The sequence below is a fragment of the Henningerozyma blattae genome, chromosome 5 (genome assembly GCF_000315915.1).
Source record: "Henningerozyma blattae CBS 6284 chromosome 5, complete genome".
Lineage (NCBI taxonomy): Eukaryota > Fungi > Ascomycota > Saccharomycetes > Saccharomycetales > Saccharomycetaceae > Henningerozyma > Henningerozyma blattae.
The window spans coordinates 324,304-345,691 of NC_020189.1; the positions used below are offsets into that span (position 1 = coordinate 324,304).

The window sequence follows — 21,388 nt, forward strand, 5'->3', positions numbered from 1 at the left end:
TCTTAAATTCAGTATACGTGAATTCTCTCAGATAAAAAACAGATAAAAATTGGTTATAGCACCCTTATAAGAGGAGCGCTCATCGTGAATGATGAAGAATTTTCAAAATTCTAGAATAAAAAAAATTGTTTAATATATATAACCCAATTTTAAAGTATTCAAACCAGCAAAAGTAAATAAAGTAAACAGCTACTCCAATTGGCTCGGGAGAAAACTACTATAATTGTTTTTGTTCTTTTTTTCTAATTCATATATGCACTCCAATGAAAATACTATCACCATACTTTCTATGTTTGCTAGTAATTATAATACAAAATGTATATGCAGATGGTACATGCTATTCATCTAATAGCGGTAGCACGGGCTCTTATTTTAGTATCTATCAAACACATATGACATGTTCAACTACATGTTCGGGGTATGCATATGCTATTGTTCAAGGTAACAATTGTTGGTGCAGTAACAACAAACCTGATGAGGCTTCACAACTATCCGATGCTGCTTGCAATTATCAATGCCCTGGCTACAACAATGAAGCATGTGGTAGTAAAACTTTAAACGCGTTTACCTATATTCAATTAAAGGATGTTGGCGTTCAAGAAACTACCGTTTGGGGAGATGTTACGAAGTCAAGTTACGATATTCAAACTTCAAGTGAAGCAGAGAGTACTACAGACATTTCATCATGGGTATCAAGTGCTATTACATCTGCTTCTCAGGGTTATGACTCAGATACCCTAACAACTTCTTTGAGTCAGCAAGAAACAAGTACGGAAAGCGAAAAAAGTACTTCTGAAACTCAAATTCCACCTCACTTAAGTACGAAGAACCAACTTAGTACCACTAACACTCGATCATCAGCTCAATCTACTGCTGAGACTAATGTTTATCAAAGCTCAAAGACTGGGGATCAGGTTGATTGGAGTCAGATTAACTGGAGTACTTACGACTGGAGTTCAATATTTGAGTCCGACGAAGAATTTACATCAACAAGTACAAATAGCCCGTTTTCGCACGTTTTCCCTTCTACAATTTCTATCTCAGTCACCACCACACATTCTATGAAATATGCTAAAACAAGTACGGGTACGACAGATTATAGCATAAAAAGTTCACCTTCAGTTAGTGATGGCACCTCAGCACAAAAAACTACCTCAAGAACTGTTACTCTTCCTAGTTCGCTTCTATTAACCACATCTGTAGATCAATATTCGTCAATTGATGAAATAGCTTCCTCTCAACTTGAAGATTCTATGTCTACAATTCTAGTTCTACCTTCTTCAACGTATATTAATGAATTGTCTAGTTCAACAAAGAAATTGATTATCAACGAGGATATCATTACGTTTACATCGTCTTTCTTGTCCCTCCCTTCGAATATAGCTACTACCTCTGTACTACTAAGTAGCTCGGACACTTCAACTGATGAAAACGTTCTCAGAGAATCTTCAAGTATCGCGACAAAAGAGTCTACACTAAGCTCAACTTATACCTCTACTAGTTCTTCAACTACGTCATCATTTGTTTCGAAGGATTTTGCATCATCTAGCTCCTTTAGTACACGGTCGTCTATAAGTAGCTCATCTAAGTCTTCAAAATCGCTTGGAAGTTCTATCGTGAAACTTCACTCACACTCTGTGTCAAAAAAGTTATCTTCCACAGCGTTCATATCATCCTCAACAAATTTTAAATCCTCTTCCACTAGCAGCTCAACTTCTTCTTCATCATCTACTTCTAAGACTACCTCTTCTGTGTCCTTTTCTGATCAACAAAAGAAATTAACTTCAAGCTTATCTTCGATCAGCTCAAAAACACAACAATTAAGCACTATAACGTTATTATCTACTGCGGTTATTGAGTCCATTATTACCGATGACAATAATCCATTGCATGTTAGAACTGTGTCTGTTACAACTGTATATACAATTCCTACTGCTATTATTCCTCAAAACAACAATGTTAATGCAAATAATTCTAATGGTAAAAACTCATTTTGGCAATCTCCTGGTAAGATTACAGGGACATTTGTTGTTGTTGGTATTGTTGTATGTGCTATTATTGTTGTTGCCATTTATCTGTTCTTAAGACCTAAAAACTCACAAGCAGACCCTGAAAAACATCTAAGTACACTAAAAGTACCATCTGGCCCGTTTAATCACTATGCTGTTGATCCATTTATGACTCCGATTAACAGGCATAGCTATCAATTTTCTTCTTCTAGCTCATCCCCAGTTGCTCCAATGACAGAAAAACATAGACAAAGTTCAAATATTAGATCTCCATCACAGGCTTACTTTGCTGATGAAAATTCTGACTCTACGAGATACTCGCAGATGCTTTGGGACCAACGTCTGGATCCTCATCAAGTATTAAATCATCTGGAGTTTGATAATTCAAATGCGTCTTTCGCAGATGACGTTGATTACTCAAGAAAAGTAATCAGAATTTTAGATGAGAACTAATATACTGATACCTATTAAATTTTAACTTATAAATTATATTTTTTCCTCAGACAGCACTGCAGGATCTTCTTTTTTCTAAAAAAAATGTTTTTACTTCAATTCTTTCTAGCATATTACTTTCATTCCAACATTGAAAACTTTGAAACATTTTTTTTTCATGCCATTTAATCCACGTTTCTGAAATTTTCTGCAACCATAATTTTGAACTTTAATTAGCTTATATTCCAAACATTCCCTTTGAAATAATATATAAAATACACAGTATTATTATCAATTTTATAAAGTCCTATATATCCTTATAAATCTTCCATACTTTTACCAATTGCATTAAATGCCAAAAAAAGTTCTTTTGTTAAGAATTTGGTTATAAGTTTGTAATATACAAAATGCTAATATTATTACATAATACGATCTGGCTCAATAAGTCAACCGTTCAGCTAGTAATAAAAGGATCATTTTTGCTAGCTTCATTTCCCTTATTATCTATTATTGATGTTTCCTCCTTCTTTTCATCTCCTTGCATATCTACATTATCATTCCAGCCCATCTTCTTGTTTAACCTATCATATTTGTTTCTATCTTTATCACTAACAGAGGGCTTAATTTTCATTAGTGCTCCCTTAAAATCATCCATGGTTACAATAATTTCATCTTTGGGTACACCAACACTTAAATCTTCAAACTCTTTATCCAAATTATTATTTGCAACTGACTGTAATTTATCTACTTTAAAAAAACTTCTTTTTAAAGCTAAAACTGAACTTTCTCTAACTAAAGAGGCAATATCAGCACCTGAATAATTTCGACAACGTTCGTCATTAATAATAATAGATAAATCAACATCTGAAGCTAATGGTGTACCATTGACTTTTGTAATTGTTTTTAAAATGTCCAACTTCTCTTCAAAGTTTGGTAATTCAATGAATAAAGTCTTATCTAATCTACCTGGTCTTAGCATAGCAGGATCAATCATATCTGGCCTATTTGTAGCTCCAATAACAAAAATCCCTCTTCTGTCATTAAGCCCATCTAATTCAGTTAATAAGGTGTTTACTACTCTAGATGATGACTCTGATAATGATGTATCTCTTCTTGGTACCAACGCATCTAATTCATCAAAAAATATTACACATGGAACTGAAGCTCTTGCTCTTGAGAAAACTTGTCTAATGGCTCTTTCTGATTCACCTACATATTTATTTAGCAACTCAGGACCTTTGATAGAAATGAAGTTGGCACGCGATTCATTTGCAACAGCTTTTGCTAGCAATGTTTTACCACAACCTGGAGGGCCCCATAGTAGTACACCCGCAGGAGCACTAATACCCACCTTTTCGTATAATTCGGGTCTTTTCACAGGTTGTACAATTGCTAAGTTTAATTCAGCACGAATTTTATCTAATGCACCAATACTTTCCCATGTAACATCGGGAACGGTTGCAAACCCCTCTCTCTTTGCTGTAGGTTGAATAGTTGGTAATGCTTTTAAAAAATCCTCATACTTGATTGATAGCAAAAGTAATTGATCATTATTTAATGGTTCTGGGTATTTTTGAATGAAATTTTGAATAATAGATAACGGTAAAGGGTCGATTATGTTTGCGGTGTTTTTTAAATTTGGTTCATCTTCGTCAGTACTGTTTGGAGGATTATCAATGCCATCAGCATCTACTTCCATCATTGAATCAGTTCTATCTAATGAAGAAAATGTGCTAAAGATACGCTTTATAGCACATGTACCAGCAGCTGTAACTAGAGCCTTTAGGTCAGCACCTACAAAACCTGGTGTTAATTTAGCCAGTTTAGAAAAATCAATATGACCATCAATTCTTAAATTATTCGACATTTTTTTTAAAATATGTAATCTTGAAACCTCACTTGGTACATTTAAGCAAATTTCTCTATCAAATCTACCTGCTCTTCTTAGAGCAGCATCTAAGGCATCGGGCCTGTTTGTGGCACCAATTACAATTACCGGCTTGCCATCTGTCTTTTCCATAGATAATTCATCCATGGAAGTTAATAGCTGAGCAACGATTCTTCTTTCCATTTCTCTTTGGGCTCCACCATCACGCTTTGGAGTAATTGCATCAATTTCATCAAAAAACATAAGGCATGGTGCTAACGATTTAGCTTCTTCAAATAACTCTCTAACTTTTTTTTCACTTTCACCAGACATACCACTAACAACAGATGGTGCAGAAACAGATATAAATGGCACTTGTAGCTCACCAGCTAATGCATTAGCGATAGAAGTCTTACCGCAACCTGGTGGGCCGTGTAATAAAACACCCCGAGGTGGCTCGACACCTGTGGATAAATAGATTTCAGGATGTAAAATTGGTAACCCAATCAATTCCATAAGCTGAGCAATCACATCATCCATGCCACCTAATGATGATAAGCTAGAGGTTGGTGGAGCTCTATCTTCTTTAGTTTTTTGGCGTTTAGATTTTCCTGTAGAATCTTTAGATCTCTTTTTTGTTGGTGCTACGGAAGTCTCTCTAGAACTTGGAGCAGCAGTATCCTCTTTTTTAACAGACCAGGTGCCGGTAATGGTTTTGTTCATTTCATTTGTATCATTATTTAACATTAAATTTTTTTCTGTCAAATGGTTTTCATTTTCTAATGGTATATCTTCAGTATTATTATAGCCAGGATATGAATTAAATTCAGCCTCTTCTTCTTCAATAATTTGAGTTAAGCTCTTTTCAATTGTCTTCTGAAGAAGAATTTTTTTCACTCTTAGCATTGATAAATCTTTGGATTGACAAAATGTAAAAATCTCATTTGGAACTAAATCTTTAGCAAAAAATATAGTTTCGAAGGCATCTTTATTTTCTAGATTATCTTCATTTAATTCAAGATCATCGTTGCCTTCTTCGTTTTCTTTTGCTGCCCTCTGTAGTTCTCTCTTTTTTTCAAGACTTTTTTCTTCTAGAAGTCTATATATAAGATCTGACACCTTATTTTCCAGAGAGCTGGACAAAGTATTTTTCTTCCCTCTAGGTTTAGCCATTTGTATCTCTGGTTACTTTTTTTTTGGCACAGTTGTAACCTTATGAACAAGGAGTGTAGTACATATTTTACAATATATCAAGTTGTTTTTTTTCTTTTTCAATATTTACAACATTCTGAAAATCGATGAGCGTCAAGTTCCGCATTTTCTCAAACGATGCTTAAACCGTGAAAACATTTTCACATCTTTAAAAATTGCTATCATAGCAAAAAAATTGAATTCAGGGTGCCAGATTTACTTTATAGAAACAGTAATATACGGAAAGAACTCCGATTTACTGTCGTACTGAATTAATAAATCAATATAGTCAAAGTGCAAATTAATAAATTTTTGAGTAGTATTACAATGGCTACTTATTATGGCTATATTTGTTTTTAAATGAATATTACCTTTTAAAATTATAGATGAGTTCAATACTTTCCATCAAACTTTTTTTTTCCATTTCATTGCGGTGTTAACTTTCATATTATCCTTGCTACATTGAAAATTTTCCTGTGTTATAATATATTCTACTTTCAAATACCATCGTAACAACCCACATCACATTTTTTACACTATATATTTCTTATTCTACTACAGCTACCTATGTATTCTTCCTTGTTTCTATAGTTGAATAATTTTTTGCTTTGAAGTAATCTTGAAACTAAAAAGAAATATCTGTCTTAGTAGTATTTCACCCAATTATTAAAATAACTTTTAGTTTCTAGTGGTGTAGCAGAATACTTTGCAAAATACTATATGTTAACGACATTACCAATATAAGAAGATCAAGTACTTCGGTAAATTTAATTAAGCACTTCAAAAAAACGTCTATTTTACTACTAATATCTAATTAATTTATATATATATATTTACATTTTAGAATTAAGGTCAATCGGAGCTTAGAGAGAACTCGCATTGGCTCATTTAAATCTTGCCTTTACTTTTCAGTATTTTCAACTCCATATTTTAATTGTTCAATTTTCTTTTGGAGAAAACAAGTCCTCGTTAGCTTTAAATATTTTATAAGGTCTCTAATTCTGATTAACAAAAAAAGTATTAATACAAAGTTAAAATAGCAATAATCTAAGCTCAATTTATATATTACTATCCGAATGTATTTTTGAATATTCATTAAAAAGGAAATTAATCGAAGAATACAGATATTTATCTAACTAAATATCTGTATTTTGTGCAAAAATATATAATATACAGAATAATTTATATAAAAATCGTTTAGATCTCTATGCATGTGTGAATGTTTGTGCAGAAAAGTCCTTTGCACCGATGCCATGTTTTTTTTAAAAAAAACAGAATTTCAACCCAATAAAAATTGCTTTAGCTTATTTTTAGTTTGTACTGCATTTTCTGCAGTGTCTATGGATGTATTTTCTAAATCATCTCCTACATATTCTTCGTTATTCTCTTGTCTATTCTCTTCTTCTTCTTCTTCTTCTTCTTCTTCTTCTTCTTCTTCTTCTTCTTCTTCTTCTTCTTCTTTTTCTTCTTTTTCTTCTTCATCTTTCTCTTTCTCTTCTTCTTCAGCTATAGTTGATATCTGCTCTTCTTGTTCAGTCTGGATCCTTGAGGCCTCAGAACCGTTAACATCCACAAAAATACTGTCCTGTTCAAGACTTGCTTCAGTTTCAGTGTCTGTATCTATCAAGTCTTCTTGTGCCTTTTGCCCAGGTTCTTGGGTTTCATCCTCGGTGGCACTAGCAGCAACTGTACCTGAAGAATCTTCTGTAATAGGTTGTGGATCTTTGCTCTCACTTTGAGCGTCACTATCGAGCGTTGCCATCTTTGGTATATTCGATACACTTAAAGGAGGTGAGCCAGCAGAAACTGCTGAAGTGGCACTCTGCATTGAAGTCTCAGAAGTAGAGGTCGCTAGACTTTCATTTGATTGAACCGGTGTGATTGTGTCATTATTACTATTATTATCATGCGTAATAAATTCTATAATTCTGTTATTCCCATTATCTTCGTCTTCGTCTTCGTCTTCGTCTTCATTTCCATTAGCGTCATCTTCATCGTCACTACTATCACTACAACTATTTTGAGTTGAACTATCCACATTCGAATCATTTTCACTGTTACCATCATGAGATGATACAGATTCAACTTCGGTCGATTCATTTGACCCAATTGAATCGAAATCAGTTCTTCTATTTTTCTCATTTTCTTGTTCGTCAATTAATCTTTGTTCTTCCATTACTTGGGTTAATTTTTGAACGAAAAATTCATTTCTTAGCATAATCCATAAAACAATGAACGGTTCACTTGCCAATCCTACGACTATACCAAAGATTAATTTAATGACTTGTGGTTGTGGATAATGATGGAAAAAATACTCATGACGATGATGTGGTAAATGATGACCAACACCTATTAAAATACCAATGGCAGGTGGCCAAATGAAGATGAATAAAAAAGTACCTAATATTTGAACACGAATGACTTTTTCAAATAATAACCAAAAAATATTATAAAAAGCATTACGATCTGGATATCTAATCCCCAATCTGTAAATAAAAGTGTATAGTTCTGGTTTAGGTTTGTGTTTGAATCTTACCCCTGGAATGATCACCACTTGTTGTCTTTCGATGTCTATGCCAGTATTACCATAATCATAATCAGAGTAATCTGAATCGGCATCTTCTTCATTATCTTCTTCGTCCTCTTCATTATCTTCATCGAGAGATGGAGTAGCGCTTACCAATGGGCGATGCCTTATTGTAAAATTTTGAGCATGAATTAAGCTCTCTTGAGTTTCATATTTATGAACTAACCCATAGGGAACTTCAAAAAACCAATCCAAGTATAATTTCCATTTGGGGCTTAAATTTTTATAGTAGGGTATATATGAGATATTGACACATTTTCCTCTATAACAGTCCCATCCAGTTAAAAACTCTTCTGTTAACCAATTTGAACCAATTTGAACAAATAAAGTTAAACAAATATCACCAGATAATGTGTTCGGGAAAGCCCAAAGATTTATAGTACGTGAAGAATGATGATACATCCCATAAGCAATAGCGAATTCTACACCACCTGCAACCACGGCAGATATGAATTGATGGATAAATATCACTAGAATCAATTTCGCTATATCCCGAGAATGTTTCATTTGAAATGTGTATATATTTATATTTATGACAGGAAGTAGCAATAAATTCTTTTGATAATTTTAGTATTGAAAGGTTGCCGATTGAATTAAAAAGGGTAACGAATATGAATATTATTATGAATAAGTTATTATTAAAATAAATAAAAAAGAAAAGAAAAGAAAAGAAAAGTAATCAAAACTCTTGATGTTCTATAATATTATTTTTATTATTTCAAAGGATAACTTGGAGTAATACCTTAAATGAGGGACAGTAAAATATGAAATGTCGAAGGGATTTGAAACTCTTTAGATGATGGAGTAATATTAAACTAGGTGGAAGCGGTAAAGGATATAAAAAAAAGTTGGAAAAGGAAGTGAATTATTTTTTATCAAAATAAAAGAAAAGTAGATCAAAGATGTCTCAACGATCTAAGCTGTATTATAAGGGTAATTGATCGAAGAAAAGAAATGGTAATTGATAAATATAAATAAAGCAAATCTTCGAAAATTAAAAAACGCAGTAGCTTAATTGAAGAACTCGAATGAAATGAGTAACTTAATGAATAGAATTAAGGGGAATAAAGGGTATATATATAATAGTAACTAAGTGTATAGTAGATTCAGAATAAATAAAGTTAAACAGTTGTGCTTTGTTGCAAATAATCTACGCCCTAACGTGTTTTATGCGATACCATATGTATAAACAAATACTTGTTATATAATATATTAGTATTATCTAGGACATTAGGATTGTGATGCATGAATACGAAGGTAATTAGTTTCTTGTAATCGAGTTCATTCAATTGAAATCGAAGTGTGGTTTACTAGTGGTCGAATAGGAACAGAGTCGGAATTGAAATAAGAATATGAATTGAAAAGGAGGTAAAAACTTTATTTTACATGAGGGAAAATTATTCGATCTTGAGTTTTAAGGAGAATTATCATCAACTTCTAGGAGTAGCTATAGTAGAGTGAAGGCATCAGTTATTGGAATATAATAATAATAATCATAAAAAGAGTAATACAAAACAGATACTTTATTTTTTCTAAGTTAGGAGTTAAAACCCAAAATATAATAACAAACTAAAGATGAAAGTTAAAGAAAAAATTTTTTTTTAATTTTCATTTGAGATATAGTGTTTAGTAACATAATAATAAAATGAAAAGGGTAAAGCCACTTCTTAAAAGATATTAAATCTATGCTCAACTTGGTAAGCAAAACAAAACCACCAATATAAGCTTCATAAAGTTATAGCCAGATTTGTAAAGAGCACATCAAAGAGCCTCAATAAATCTTAATAATCTTATCTTACTACAACAAGCACCCCCTGTATATGTTTCTTCTTTATTTCTTTTTTTTTTCTCTTACTATAAGAAAACTATCTTTTGTATTGGAAGATGAAAATTACCTAATATAATTAATGACTGGTGCCTGATCTACACCGGAGCAGATGAAGTAAGATCCACTGATATATCCTATTAGGGTATCAGGTTCTACTTGACTCCTGAAACAGATGCTACCAAATTTGGAAATCAGCAACAGTAAACATCCCAAATTGGTCAGTGAGCGGCGGAAAGGTGACGGAGAGATGGTAGTAGGACGCCAAGAACAGTTACTCAAATAGGCACACTCTAGTCAGGGGTTTCTACGACGGTGAAGAGAGCTTCCTACTCCGGTAATTGCCTATTAGGAAGCGATACCTCAATAGGAAGCGTGAGTGTCCCAGAATAAACATGTAAACAACTTATAAAAGGTGATAAATAAACAAATAAACAAAATATGGAAAACCAATAAACAAACATTATATTATAGGCACCATTGTGTTAGGCACCAAGCTTGGACCCAGAGTAAACACGTAGCGGCACCGGGGTTATTGGGACTACTATTTTAGGACAGGCGTACAGGAAATACTGCAGGCAGGGGCTCTTCAGGGCGATTCTAGGTGCCGGTAAAAAGGCGCAGAAGCACTCGTCAATGTGTGGCAAAGAAAAGCCCCTATTGGCTCGAGGGCCAGCCGCCACTGCGGGAGTTCTGTGACTGCAGACTAGGGGAGATATAGTCCGGTTCTGCCGCCAGTTCTGAGCCGGTAGCCGCACATCCGGCCTGGGTACGGTTTCTTCTGGGAGTTGCTAGGCCAGTTGTCTGTTCCTCGAGCTTTCTCCGAGAGATCTTAAGGAGGTCTCAAAACCTTACGGAGAAAAAAAGAAAAAGAAAAAGAAAAAGAAAAAGAAAAAGAAAAAGAAAAAGAAAAAGAAAAAAAACTGACCAACTAGATCCGCGGGTAATCGTAAGAGGTGTAAGGGTGATGATATATCGTAACGAAATAAGTTAATTAAGAAGAAATTAACTTCGATTTTATTAAAAGTTTCCATTTGTGACACATAATGAACTCGTTTCCACACCTCTTTTTATCAAGTATGTACTGTATTCTTTACATTGTGAACTTGAAGGTATTTTATTAGAGATGGTCAAATATTAATTTAGATAAAGAGAGGGAGATATCTTCACTCTCAGGGTTTCAAGGGGGGAATGAAGGGGAAACGATTGTAGTAGAAGGAAGTTGGAAGTGACCAATTTAGTGGCATTTCTAAGAAATACGGTGATACAATTATGGCCTATTTGGGTATAACATACGAGTTATCACGTGATCGTTATTTTTTTCCCTTGTTGCTTTCTTCTTTGTTCTAATTTTTCTTACCGAGATAATTTCGGCAATGACAGTTGAATAATTTAATGACGAAATAATAATTAAATTGAATAAACATGTAGAATGATGAATTAATTACTTGACCTTAAACGGCTAATTACTCATTAACCTATTCAGAATTACACTTACTAATCCATTTTCAGTTCGTTTTTTTTTTAAAAAAAAACTTTAATTTATTTTTGTGTGTGTATGTGTTTTTTAACACGATAGTAAAAATAGCTTAAAATAATTGAATATATATTATTTTTTTTAGCCTAGAGAGAAAAAATTTAAAAACCAACAAGTTGTCATGGCAGTTATCAAGAAGAAAAGATCACAGCCTGCCAAATCTTCCACAAATAAGAAACTGAATAGACAACTTTCTTCAAATTCAAAAAAAAATACACCTACTCCTTCTTCCACTCCACTCCAAAACTTACCAAAAGTCATCAAACCAACCCCTATCACTCTTCTGAATAGATTAGATCCAGAGTTACCACATAACGTTACGCATGATGAAAGTGATACCACTTCTTTCAGGTTATCTTTGCTAAGAACCACGCCTTTATATGCAAATATATTAACGAATGTCGTGTTGAATTGTAATATCCCCGTATCTATTAAAAATAGAAAAATATTCAACGAATTAATAGGAAATTGGAAGACTCAATTAATTGAGAATGAAAAAATAATTGAGAAATTAACAGATGATTTGAATCAATTAGATAATGCCAACTCTTTAGAAGAACAAATGTATGACGAATTTAAAGATATTAATTCTATTGAAGATTATTTGGATTATAATAGAACCAAAAGATCAAACCCTTTGATATATTATCAACAAGATGATGTTGTTTTCCATGATAAAGACGCTTTTAAACATTTAAATAATAATTTGGATAAAGCACCTGATGATTATTGGATAAAAAGAAAAGAATTGAAATTAAAACAAAAGAGAGAAGCATTAGAAAGAAAGAAAAAAGAAGAACAATTGGCCAAAGAGAAAGCTGAATTAGAAGCAAAAGAAAAATTAGAAGCTGAATTGAAAGCAAAGGAATTGGCTGAAGCAAAGGAAAAAGAAGAGCGTGAATTGAAAGAAAGACAAGAAAGAGAGGAAAAGGAAAGACTTGAATTGGAACAAAAGGAAAAGGAAGCTCAACAGCAGCAACAGCAACAGCAACAGCAACCACAAGACGAATCAATGGTTGATGATAGCAATAATCCAAACGAGTCATTGCCATCAGTAGACGATCAACCAAGGTTTATGTTTGATGACTTGAATAATGATGAACCATTCAATGATGATTTCGGTAACGGATTTGATGATCTTGATACAGCTTTCTTCTAACAATTAAAAAAAAAAACTAATGCATTTTCTATCTTTATAGTTGCTTTGCACATTGTTTATACTTTTATACATTCTTAATACAAATTCATAGATTTAATAATTTTTCGTTTCATTAAAAGCTCATTTTTTCGAATGCAAAACAAATATATTGGCTGTTATTTCAACGGCTATTGGGTCTGACAAGATAGTTTGTGTTTTTGAATCTAAACCTAGTCCAACTTGTAAAAGTATTTTGTAAATATGACTTGCGTAAGTTTAAAATCATTATATATGTCTAATCTATATAATAAATTAAACACGTATATATGCACTGTTGTATAAAAAAATGCGATTAATATAATGAAGTTTAATGGAAGTTATTTCCAAAATATATCATTAATATGTGTGATTAGCCTACCAGTTGCAAAAGCAATAGTACCAAAAGTTACAACTATTTGTATCACTACCAAGCATGATGCAGCCATTAAGTATCTGGGACAAAATACTTCCCATTCCAAATCATGTCCTTTAAAATATATTACTAAGATGACAGAACTTAAACACAAGATAGTATTATAAATTAATAATGTCCCACAATTGGACACGATTCTACCCAATATAGTTAGTGGTTTTAAAACGTCAGGTGGTTGTTGCCATAATGTAATTAATGCTACTGATAAAGCAACTAAAATAAAAGGGCCAAATGTATTGATAATTAATGTTAATGATGTTAATGGAAGAGATTCGGTATCAGATAAAATATGTGAAATATCCCACTGAATAGACATTACGGTGGCCTCATGGCCTGTGGTAAAAAACTGTTGATAAGCCAATAATCCCAAAGTTAATGGAGCAATGATATTTTCCTTTAATTTTAAAAGATCAATGATTTCCAATAAGGATAATAGTTGGTTGCACATCAATGCGTAGGAGACTTGTGATAAAGGTTTACTGAAAAACATAATAATCATTAAAGCGTTCAATACTAATAAGAAAAATGGGGCACCATAAATATTGGAATAGCCTAAAATAGTAGTTTGTTGAGATCTAACATCGGAATTTCTTGTATTCAACTTAATGCACAAGGGTCCTAGAGCCCAACCTAAATTACAAACCACTAAGGCAAATCCAGATAACATTCTTGCTAATACTTGTTTAGCAATACTCAAATCCCATGGTAAGACAATATTATGACGTTCAATGGCAACAAGGGACCAATAAATGAAATTACCCAGTAGTAGTCCTTTCAAAAAAACATCGATCCAAATTGGAGCAGCAGCTTGGTATGATGACGTAAGATTATAATAGCCTTTAACACATAATGGTATAAATAATACTGCTAAAAAACAAAGGCCCATACTCCAACCTGAAAAATTACTATCACTAGTAAATGTTGGTATACAATAATCTCCTTGTTCAGGTCTACATGCGGTAATAGAAGAGCCAATTCTAGTACATAATATAAGTACAATTGAATGATATCCACCTAATAATCTTGCAAACCTAGTTGGAGGTAAAGAATAGGAATTAGCCTTTGATGGATTAACACCGGATGATGTACCTTGTTGTTCACTAATAACCGCAGTAAATAATGCACTAGTATTAGTTCTTCTTGGAATAAATGTAAATTCATATAATGAAATGAATCCAAACGTGGTTAATAAAAAGCTTGTAATTCGATCTTCCCAGATAATAAAAGAGTTTGATGCGAACACTAGGCAATGAGTTAATAAAAACATTAATCCTATATTTGTCCAATAATCATATGGATCTTCAAATAATCTACCATAAATCCAACTCCAATTATATCTTTGAAAAATAGGTATAGTACTACCAATTGTTATACCCACACCTGTAGCAAATAACGCGCACCATATAATATATTCATAATTTGTAGGTTTCTTAACTATGTAAAATAAAATATTAATGAAAAAATTGCAGATTAATACCCATCTTCCAATACAGTGAACAAATTCTGTAACCATTTGTGACACTAAGATTGAAGGTATCATCTTGGTGATGAAGATTAATAAAATTAAAGATATGAATAATAATACTATACCAATAACGATACTTAAATTATCGAATTGAGTCCATTTCTTTTGGCACATTTTTAATAAACTCTTTTGATAAATTTCACCATTTTCAATTGGATTTTCTATTGCCTTTAACCATAATTTCTGTAGGATTGCATTTTTTGATCTTGATTTACTTATGGTAGTCTTATCTTTATAATGTTTTAATTGAGATAAAGTAGAATTATACCATAAAGTGCGAACATCATTCAAATTCGAATTAATTGGAGAAATAATTTCATCTATTGGCCAACCTAAATTATTAAATGGGATTGGTAATCCTAATAATAGTGATAATGATGGTACAACATCAAATTGATCAATTACTCTATAATTCTCACCAAAATTATCAACATTATATTCGCCCAGATGATTTTGTAAATTCCAAAAATTTTTAAACTTTTTCGTATACATGAATAAGCCGGTATCTAGCATATGATTATTAGCAGTTGAATAATCACCTAATACAAGTAATAATGTGTCATTATCTATTGAATTTATCGTATCATTGAGGAAAGAATTGACTTTTAACTGAGTAACTTTCTCATTCATAGTATCTTCCATTATATGGCCTATGAGTATATCCCAATCCTTTGAAGGAGTAGTAACAGTAGCATTAGATATTGTCGGTATTGAGGAAATATTTTGAAGTAAATTGGTATCTAAACTTATGGGTTTGTCTGAAGAACGATTGCTTTCTCCATAAGAGTGGTTTGTGGATGTCGTTATCTTTTGGAAGTAATCTATTATATCATCGATATTATTGGCTAATTTAAAATTTTGAAAATATTTACTATAAAGAGAATTCCAAAATTTATCTCCAGTAAAGTATATTGATCTATTATTTAAGTACATCTGTTTCAAAATGTTATCTTCTTCAATCATACTACCATAAAATGTAATTCCTGTATCTATAAATGAAGGCACTGATCCACCTGTGATACACTTTACTCTTTGTAAAGTATCAGTCGGTGGATAAGTCTTTAATTTTATGAGAAGTGATGATGAGGATTCTTCATTACTGGTGTTCTGTAAGGATTGATTAAAATTGTTGTATAATACATTTAAATTATTGTGGTAACTTTCATTATAATTAATTGATTCCTCGGGAATCGGTATTAGATTATCAAAACTGATTCCACTTATAATAATTAACATAGTCTTTTTAAATTTCGAATTAATATTAAATGCTTCATCTTCGGTATTTAAAGTTGGAATGATACTAACATCATCGTAAACAGGTCTTGTTAAAAGAAATCCTCTTGTAAAAAATGCTAATGCAATGAATTGTAGTACTAAAAGTGATATTAATAGAATAACATAAAATCCATGAGTTTTCCTAAATTTTCTAATTCTTGATCTATATAATCTTTTTTCCTCGATGGATGTGGCTAATATTGATTTTTTAACTTTCCATTCATCCATTTAATACTATATTATTGTGTATTATATTTCTAACTTCTGTTTTTTATTATTATTATTATTACGTTTAATGGTTAGAACTGTTGCTTTTTTATTTTAATTTTTATAGAAATAATTATATATTAATTGACTTAATTTTTTTTTTTCTACTTTGGGGTAATTACCATAAAAGCGGATTTAACGAACGGATTTATATTTAGATTAAAAAATGTGACGAAAATTGATGACTTTTATTGTAATTCACTTTGAATGGATTAGGTTTTTTTTGTAATTGCAATTGTTCTTAGTAGTAACAATGGCTCATAGTATTCAAGTGATAAATTTGTTATATCTTTTTTGGTAAATTATGATACTAAGAAGTATTCAAATTCTTCTTTTAAGGATCATAGCCCAAACAATGAAAGACATCGCTAAATAACCTTTTTCATAAAATGGTTATTTTTCCAATCTGAAAATTCAAAATACTTCGGAAACACCTTGCATCTTTCAGGCGCGGAATTGTTCCCTTGCCTAATTTTGATAGAAAAAAGACAGTAAAAGTTAAAGCAAAAAAAAAATGGTTGACAAGAATTGAACCTATTGGTTGTATGTATGAATATTCTACAAGTATATATTCAAAAATAAATTTCCTTGATTGTATTATAGTAAACTCTACAGAACAAGCTTGATGATAACTCAAAGTCTCATGTTTCGAGATAAGAAGGGATTCAAGACAAAGAAAAGCACTTGACGAAGTATGAATGGGCATGAAAGTAAACGTAGTTATATAATTTTTTAAAACCTTTATTAATTGATAAATATAATTTATATATATATATATATGTTTTTAAATGGTTAAATCTAGGTCAGACCTCTATCACGTGTCTTCACCCACCGGTTTTTTCGACTACCTCATTCATTCCCGTTTTTCTTCGAAATGATTAATTTTCGAAGTGAGAAAGTTTATCTCCCTAACAATGAAAAATTGAAATTAAAATTGGAAACACATTACTGATGAGTCAAAGAACCAATTTGTTGTGAAGAAAATAAAAAAAAAAAAAAATAAAACATTGCATTTTTGTTGTTATTTACAAATACATTAGGACTTATTTTTGCTTTTTATTGTTGTTTTTTTTTTCTAAACTTCTATTTACTATTTTAAACTGTTTAGCGATATTTTATTAAAGCAAAGGGTTAATATCTTTATTCCTTTGAAATATACCAAGTTAAATCATTTCAATTGTACTGTACAATTTTTCTATAAGAGAATGACTACTAATTTGAACCCCAGACCTTCGATGCTATCTATGGGGAGTAGAGGTGGAAGTAGACCTTTAAGGCCATGTGATAACTGTACATGTTCTCCTGGGTTATTATCCAGACAAGGTAGAAGATCTACTCTTTTCATGAAACAGTTGGAGAATAACAGAAGAAGGTCATCTAGAGATTTCTCGAATGGTGGTGCTGGTGGAGATGGTAGTATTTCTGCCTCAGTCTATTCTTCGGATACTTTATGTCAATCGACAAGAGAAATCAATACTACGAAAAGATTATTGGCCTTGAGAAAACAAATGATTAAACATGACCTTGCATGTTATATTATCCCCAGTGAGGATGAGCATCAATCTGAATATGTTTCATTAAGAGATCAAAGAAGAGCATTTATCTCTGGATTTTCCGGGTCAGCTGGTGTTGCTTGTGTCACAAGAGACTTATTGAATTTTAACGAGAATGATCCTGATGGGAAATGTATTTTAAGTACTGATGGCAGATATTTCAATCAAGCTAGTCAAGAATTGGATTTCAATTGGACTTTGTTAAGACAGGGGGAAGATAGTTTGACATGGCAAGAATGGTGTATTAAAGAGGTGGAAGAGATGGCTAAAGGGTTGGCCAAAGGTCGTGTGGCCAAGATTGGTATTGACCCTAAGTTGATTAGTTTTGAGCAAGTGAAATTCTTTAATCGGTTGATAAGGGAAAAGTTGGGACCCAATGCAGACGATATCAATGTTCAATTTGTTGCTGTGGAAGATAATTTAATCGATTTAATTTGGGATAAGTTTGAAAATATGCCTGAAAAAAAATTGAACGATGTTTTTTTCATGTCATCGGAATATACTGGTGAAGATTTCCAATCGAAGAGGAAAAGATTGATGCAAAAGTTTAATAAGGATTATCCAGGTGCTAGTAAATTTGTTGTGGTTGCGTTGGATGAGATATGTTGGTTGTTAAACCTGCGTGGGTCTGATATTGATTACAATCCTGTCTTTTTTGCTTATTTGTTTTTTAATAACGACGAGACTATTTTGTTTTGTGATAATCCGTTTACTGATGAATCTGTCAAAGAATATCTTTCCACCAATGGCGTTGTTGTAAAGCCATATGGTCAAGTGTGGAAGCATTTGGAAGAGATGTCAGTGGAATTCGTTGCTGAATTGCAAAAAAATAAACAAAAAAAGGAATATTTGTTGTTACCTGATAATTGTACATGGCAAATAGTTCGTAAGATTGACCAAGCACCTTATAAATTGATTCATAGTGTTATTGACGTAATGAAATCTGTCAAGAATGAAACAGAGATTAATAACGCAAGAAGAGCTCAAGTGAAAGATGCAATGGCAATTATCCAATATTTTGCCTGGTTAGAAGATAGGTTGATCAATCATGAAGCATTATTAGACGAATACCGTGCTGCTGAGAAATTGACTAATATTAGAAGAGCTCAACCCAATTTCTTGGGTGAATCTTTTGAAACAATCTCATCCACAGGTGCCAATGCTGCAGTAATTCATTATTCTCCGCCAAAGGAAGGTTCCTCGATGATTGATCCGACAAAGATATACTTGTGTGATTCCGGATCACAATTTATGGAAGGTACCACGGATATCACAAGAACATTGCATTGGGGCAAACCTAGCCAAGAAGAGATTGATAATTACACCTACGTGTTGAAGGGTAACCTTGCCTTGGAAAGATTGAAATTCCCCGAGGGCACTTCAGGATACCAAATTGATTGTTTGGCAAGACAATATCTTTGGACACAAGGGTTAGATTACAAACATGGGACCGGCCATGGGGTAGGTGCTACTTTGAACGTACATGAGGGTCCAATGGGGATTGGGTTCAGACCACATCTGGTGGAATTCCCACTAGAGGCAGGCAATATCATCACTAATGAGCCTGGTTACTATAAGGATGGCGAGTATGGTATCCGTATTGAAAACGATATGCTAGTGAGATATGCAGCCCATTTGAACGAATCCAAGCCACCACAAGGTAAGAAATTTTTAGAATTTGAAAATATTACGATGGTTCCATACTGCAAGAAATTGATCAACACAAAACTCTTGACTGAAGAAGAAAGGCAACAGATTAACGCGCAACATAAGCGGATCTGGCAATCATTGGTCCAATTGTTGCAGCCCACGAGCATCGCACACAAATGGTTGAAGAGAGAGACATCTATGATTTAAAACGAAAAAATAAAAAGAAAAAAAAATATAATAATAAAAATAATAATAATAGAAAAATGCAGTTAACTAACGCGTGATTTTAAAGTATGCATGATATAAAAGCATGTACGGGTTATGTAATATAACTGTTTGACCTTACTTTGACTTAAGCTGTTTTTTTTCTGTTCTTTTACGTTATTTACATTGCTACTTACATACACTTTTAAATATTATATAATTTTATTTGATTTTTTACTTATGTAAACAATGTTAACTTTACACAAGTAGAGCCTTTTCTCCCTCTCCAGGCTCTTCAGGCCTGTATCTGAAACGGGATAAGAGCCGGCGTATGCCAAGAGAATTATAATTATGATTATAATTATAATTAGAGTTAGAATTATAGTTACAGTTATAATTATGGTAATAGTTATAGATGTGGCTAGTTGTGTTTGTGATTACATAGGCTAAATGGAGAACAGTACGAAAATTATGCTGGTATTACACACCTAAGGTCCATCTATATATTATTATACAACATACAACATACACAACACGTGCAACTATATGGGAAGCGGTGGGGCGTATTTGCCCCTGATAGCTGGTTGCTGTGTGGCCGGAACAGCGATGGAAATTCAACGGAGATGCAACGGAGATGCAATGGACGTGTTGCCCGATCAGGCCGAAAGGGCCCATGGAGCACGAGACACGGCTGGTATCCCGTACGGGATACCAGCCGCGCTATGGGTCCTCCTTTTTCTTTTTTTTCTTAAAAATTTTTTGTAAAATATGTTTTCATTTTTACATTTACGCTGTCCGTCGTCCGGCACGGCGCTACTGTTTTTGGGTCAGGCCATCTGTTCGAGACTCCAGCAAGGCTATACAAAAAGACTCTTTAGAAACTGCCATACAAGAGTATACAAGGCTATGCATGAGAGTCTGACCCCCTTTGTAAATTACAATACGATTGCAAGACTATACGATTTTTGTTTAGAATAGTAGAGAATATAGTAGTGAATAGTTATATAGATCAGTGTAATATAGTATATTACAGTACAATGTCCGCGGCTGTGGTTGCGAGTGGTTTCGTAACAAGGGGTTGCCTTCTTCAGTTATCGGCCGCACAAAGAAAATAAAAAGTGATAGAGAGGAGGCTTCTGCGACAAGTTCTTCGACAAAAAGGGCACGGCCTGTATCCAGACACGGCTGCCCCTGACAAGGCCTGTAAATAACAGATATGGTCTCAATATGGTAAGCGTGTACACACAAACAAGTAAACAATATTATAATAAATGTTTATATCTACATTTATGTCAACAACTAGCATATGTAGTCAGTGGCAAGAATAAAAATAATATCGTTGGTATTACTGTAATCATTACGCTCGTCATTTACTTCCGTATCCTAGCCTCACTATCAATATCAATAGGGCAAACTTAAGATTCTTATGTTGAAAGGATGCCGGAGACTCCAAGATGCACACTGCACAACTTTATTGGTTTCTTATATTGATGGACGCATTGAGCAAGAAGCGACCCTGCATGGGATTCTGTTGATTACTACTCAAAGATCAACCTGGGTTATCCTTTATTGTTGGTCACTTCTGCCATTTTTCTCCCATATTTTTTTTGCTGCTTGCCTTAGGTTCAGATTGAATGCGATAATTGACAAATCGTAATCTGAAAATAAGGTATTTATTGGAGCCCATCTGTGTAGATTTTCACACATCTCTTGTCTTCTTCCCTTCCCATTTTCAAGCTTTTTTCACACGTTTTCTTGCTTCTACTTCTTTCCTCTTCTATTTTCCAGGACTTCAACTCAAAAGCATTTTTTTGACCCGCCTCGATATAATTATACGCATATACCCTTTTTTTCAC

The 21,388-nt window shown here is 32.9% G+C and overlaps 6 protein-coding genes across 6 annotated transcripts; 3 read left to right on the forward strand and 3 right to left on the reverse strand.

Moving 5' to 3' along the window:
- Positions 1-263: 263 nt before the first annotated feature.
- On the forward strand, positions 264-2,462 carry WSC4 (Wsc4p; the record flags this gene model as incomplete). The annotated part of the gene is made up of 1 exon (XM_004180673.1): positions 264-2,462. The coding sequence occupies one exon, from the start codon at positions 264-266 to the stop codon at positions 2,460-2,462; it is 2,199 nt and encodes a 732-aa protein (XP_004180721.1).
- A 433-nt stretch (positions 2,463-2,895) lies between these two features.
- RIX7 (putative AAA family ATPase RIX7) lies at positions 2,896-5,481 on the reverse strand (the record flags this gene model as incomplete). The annotated part of the gene is made up of 1 exon (XM_004180674.1): positions 2,896-5,481. The coding sequence occupies one exon, from the start codon at positions 5,479-5,481 to the stop codon at positions 2,896-2,898; it is 2,586 nt and encodes an 861-aa protein (XP_004180722.1).
- A 1,297-nt stretch (positions 5,482-6,778) lies between these two features.
- On the reverse strand, positions 6,779-8,593 carry TBLA0E01460 (uncharacterized protein; the record flags this gene model as incomplete). Its single annotated transcript, XM_004180675.1, has 1 exon — positions 6,779-8,593. One exon carries the CDS (start codon positions 8,591-8,593, stop codon positions 6,779-6,781), a length of 1,815 nt encoding a protein of 604 aa, XP_004180723.1.
- A 2,976-nt stretch (positions 8,594-11,569) lies between these two features.
- Positions 11,570-12,607, forward strand: SNF6 (Snf6p; the record flags this gene model as incomplete). The annotated part of the gene is made up of 1 exon (XM_004180676.1): positions 11,570-12,607. The coding sequence occupies one exon, from the start codon at positions 11,570-11,572 to the stop codon at positions 12,605-12,607; it is 1,038 nt and encodes a 345-aa protein (XP_004180724.1).
- A 356-nt stretch (positions 12,608-12,963) lies between these two features.
- Positions 12,964-16,086, reverse strand: TBLA0E01480 (uncharacterized protein; the record flags this gene model as incomplete). Its single annotated transcript, XM_004180677.1, has 1 exon — positions 12,964-16,086. The coding sequence occupies one exon, from the start codon at positions 16,084-16,086 to the stop codon at positions 12,964-12,966; it is 3,123 nt and encodes a 1,040-aa protein (XP_004180725.1).
- Positions 16,087-17,330: 1,244 nt separating this feature from the next.
- Positions 17,331-19,535, forward strand: FRA1 (aminopeptidase P; the record flags this gene model as incomplete). The annotated part of the gene is made up of 1 exon (XM_004180678.1): positions 17,331-19,535. One exon carries the CDS (start codon positions 17,331-17,333, stop codon positions 19,533-19,535), a length of 2,205 nt encoding a protein of 734 aa, XP_004180726.1.
- Between the last annotated feature and the right edge of the window lie 1,853 nt (positions 19,536-21,388).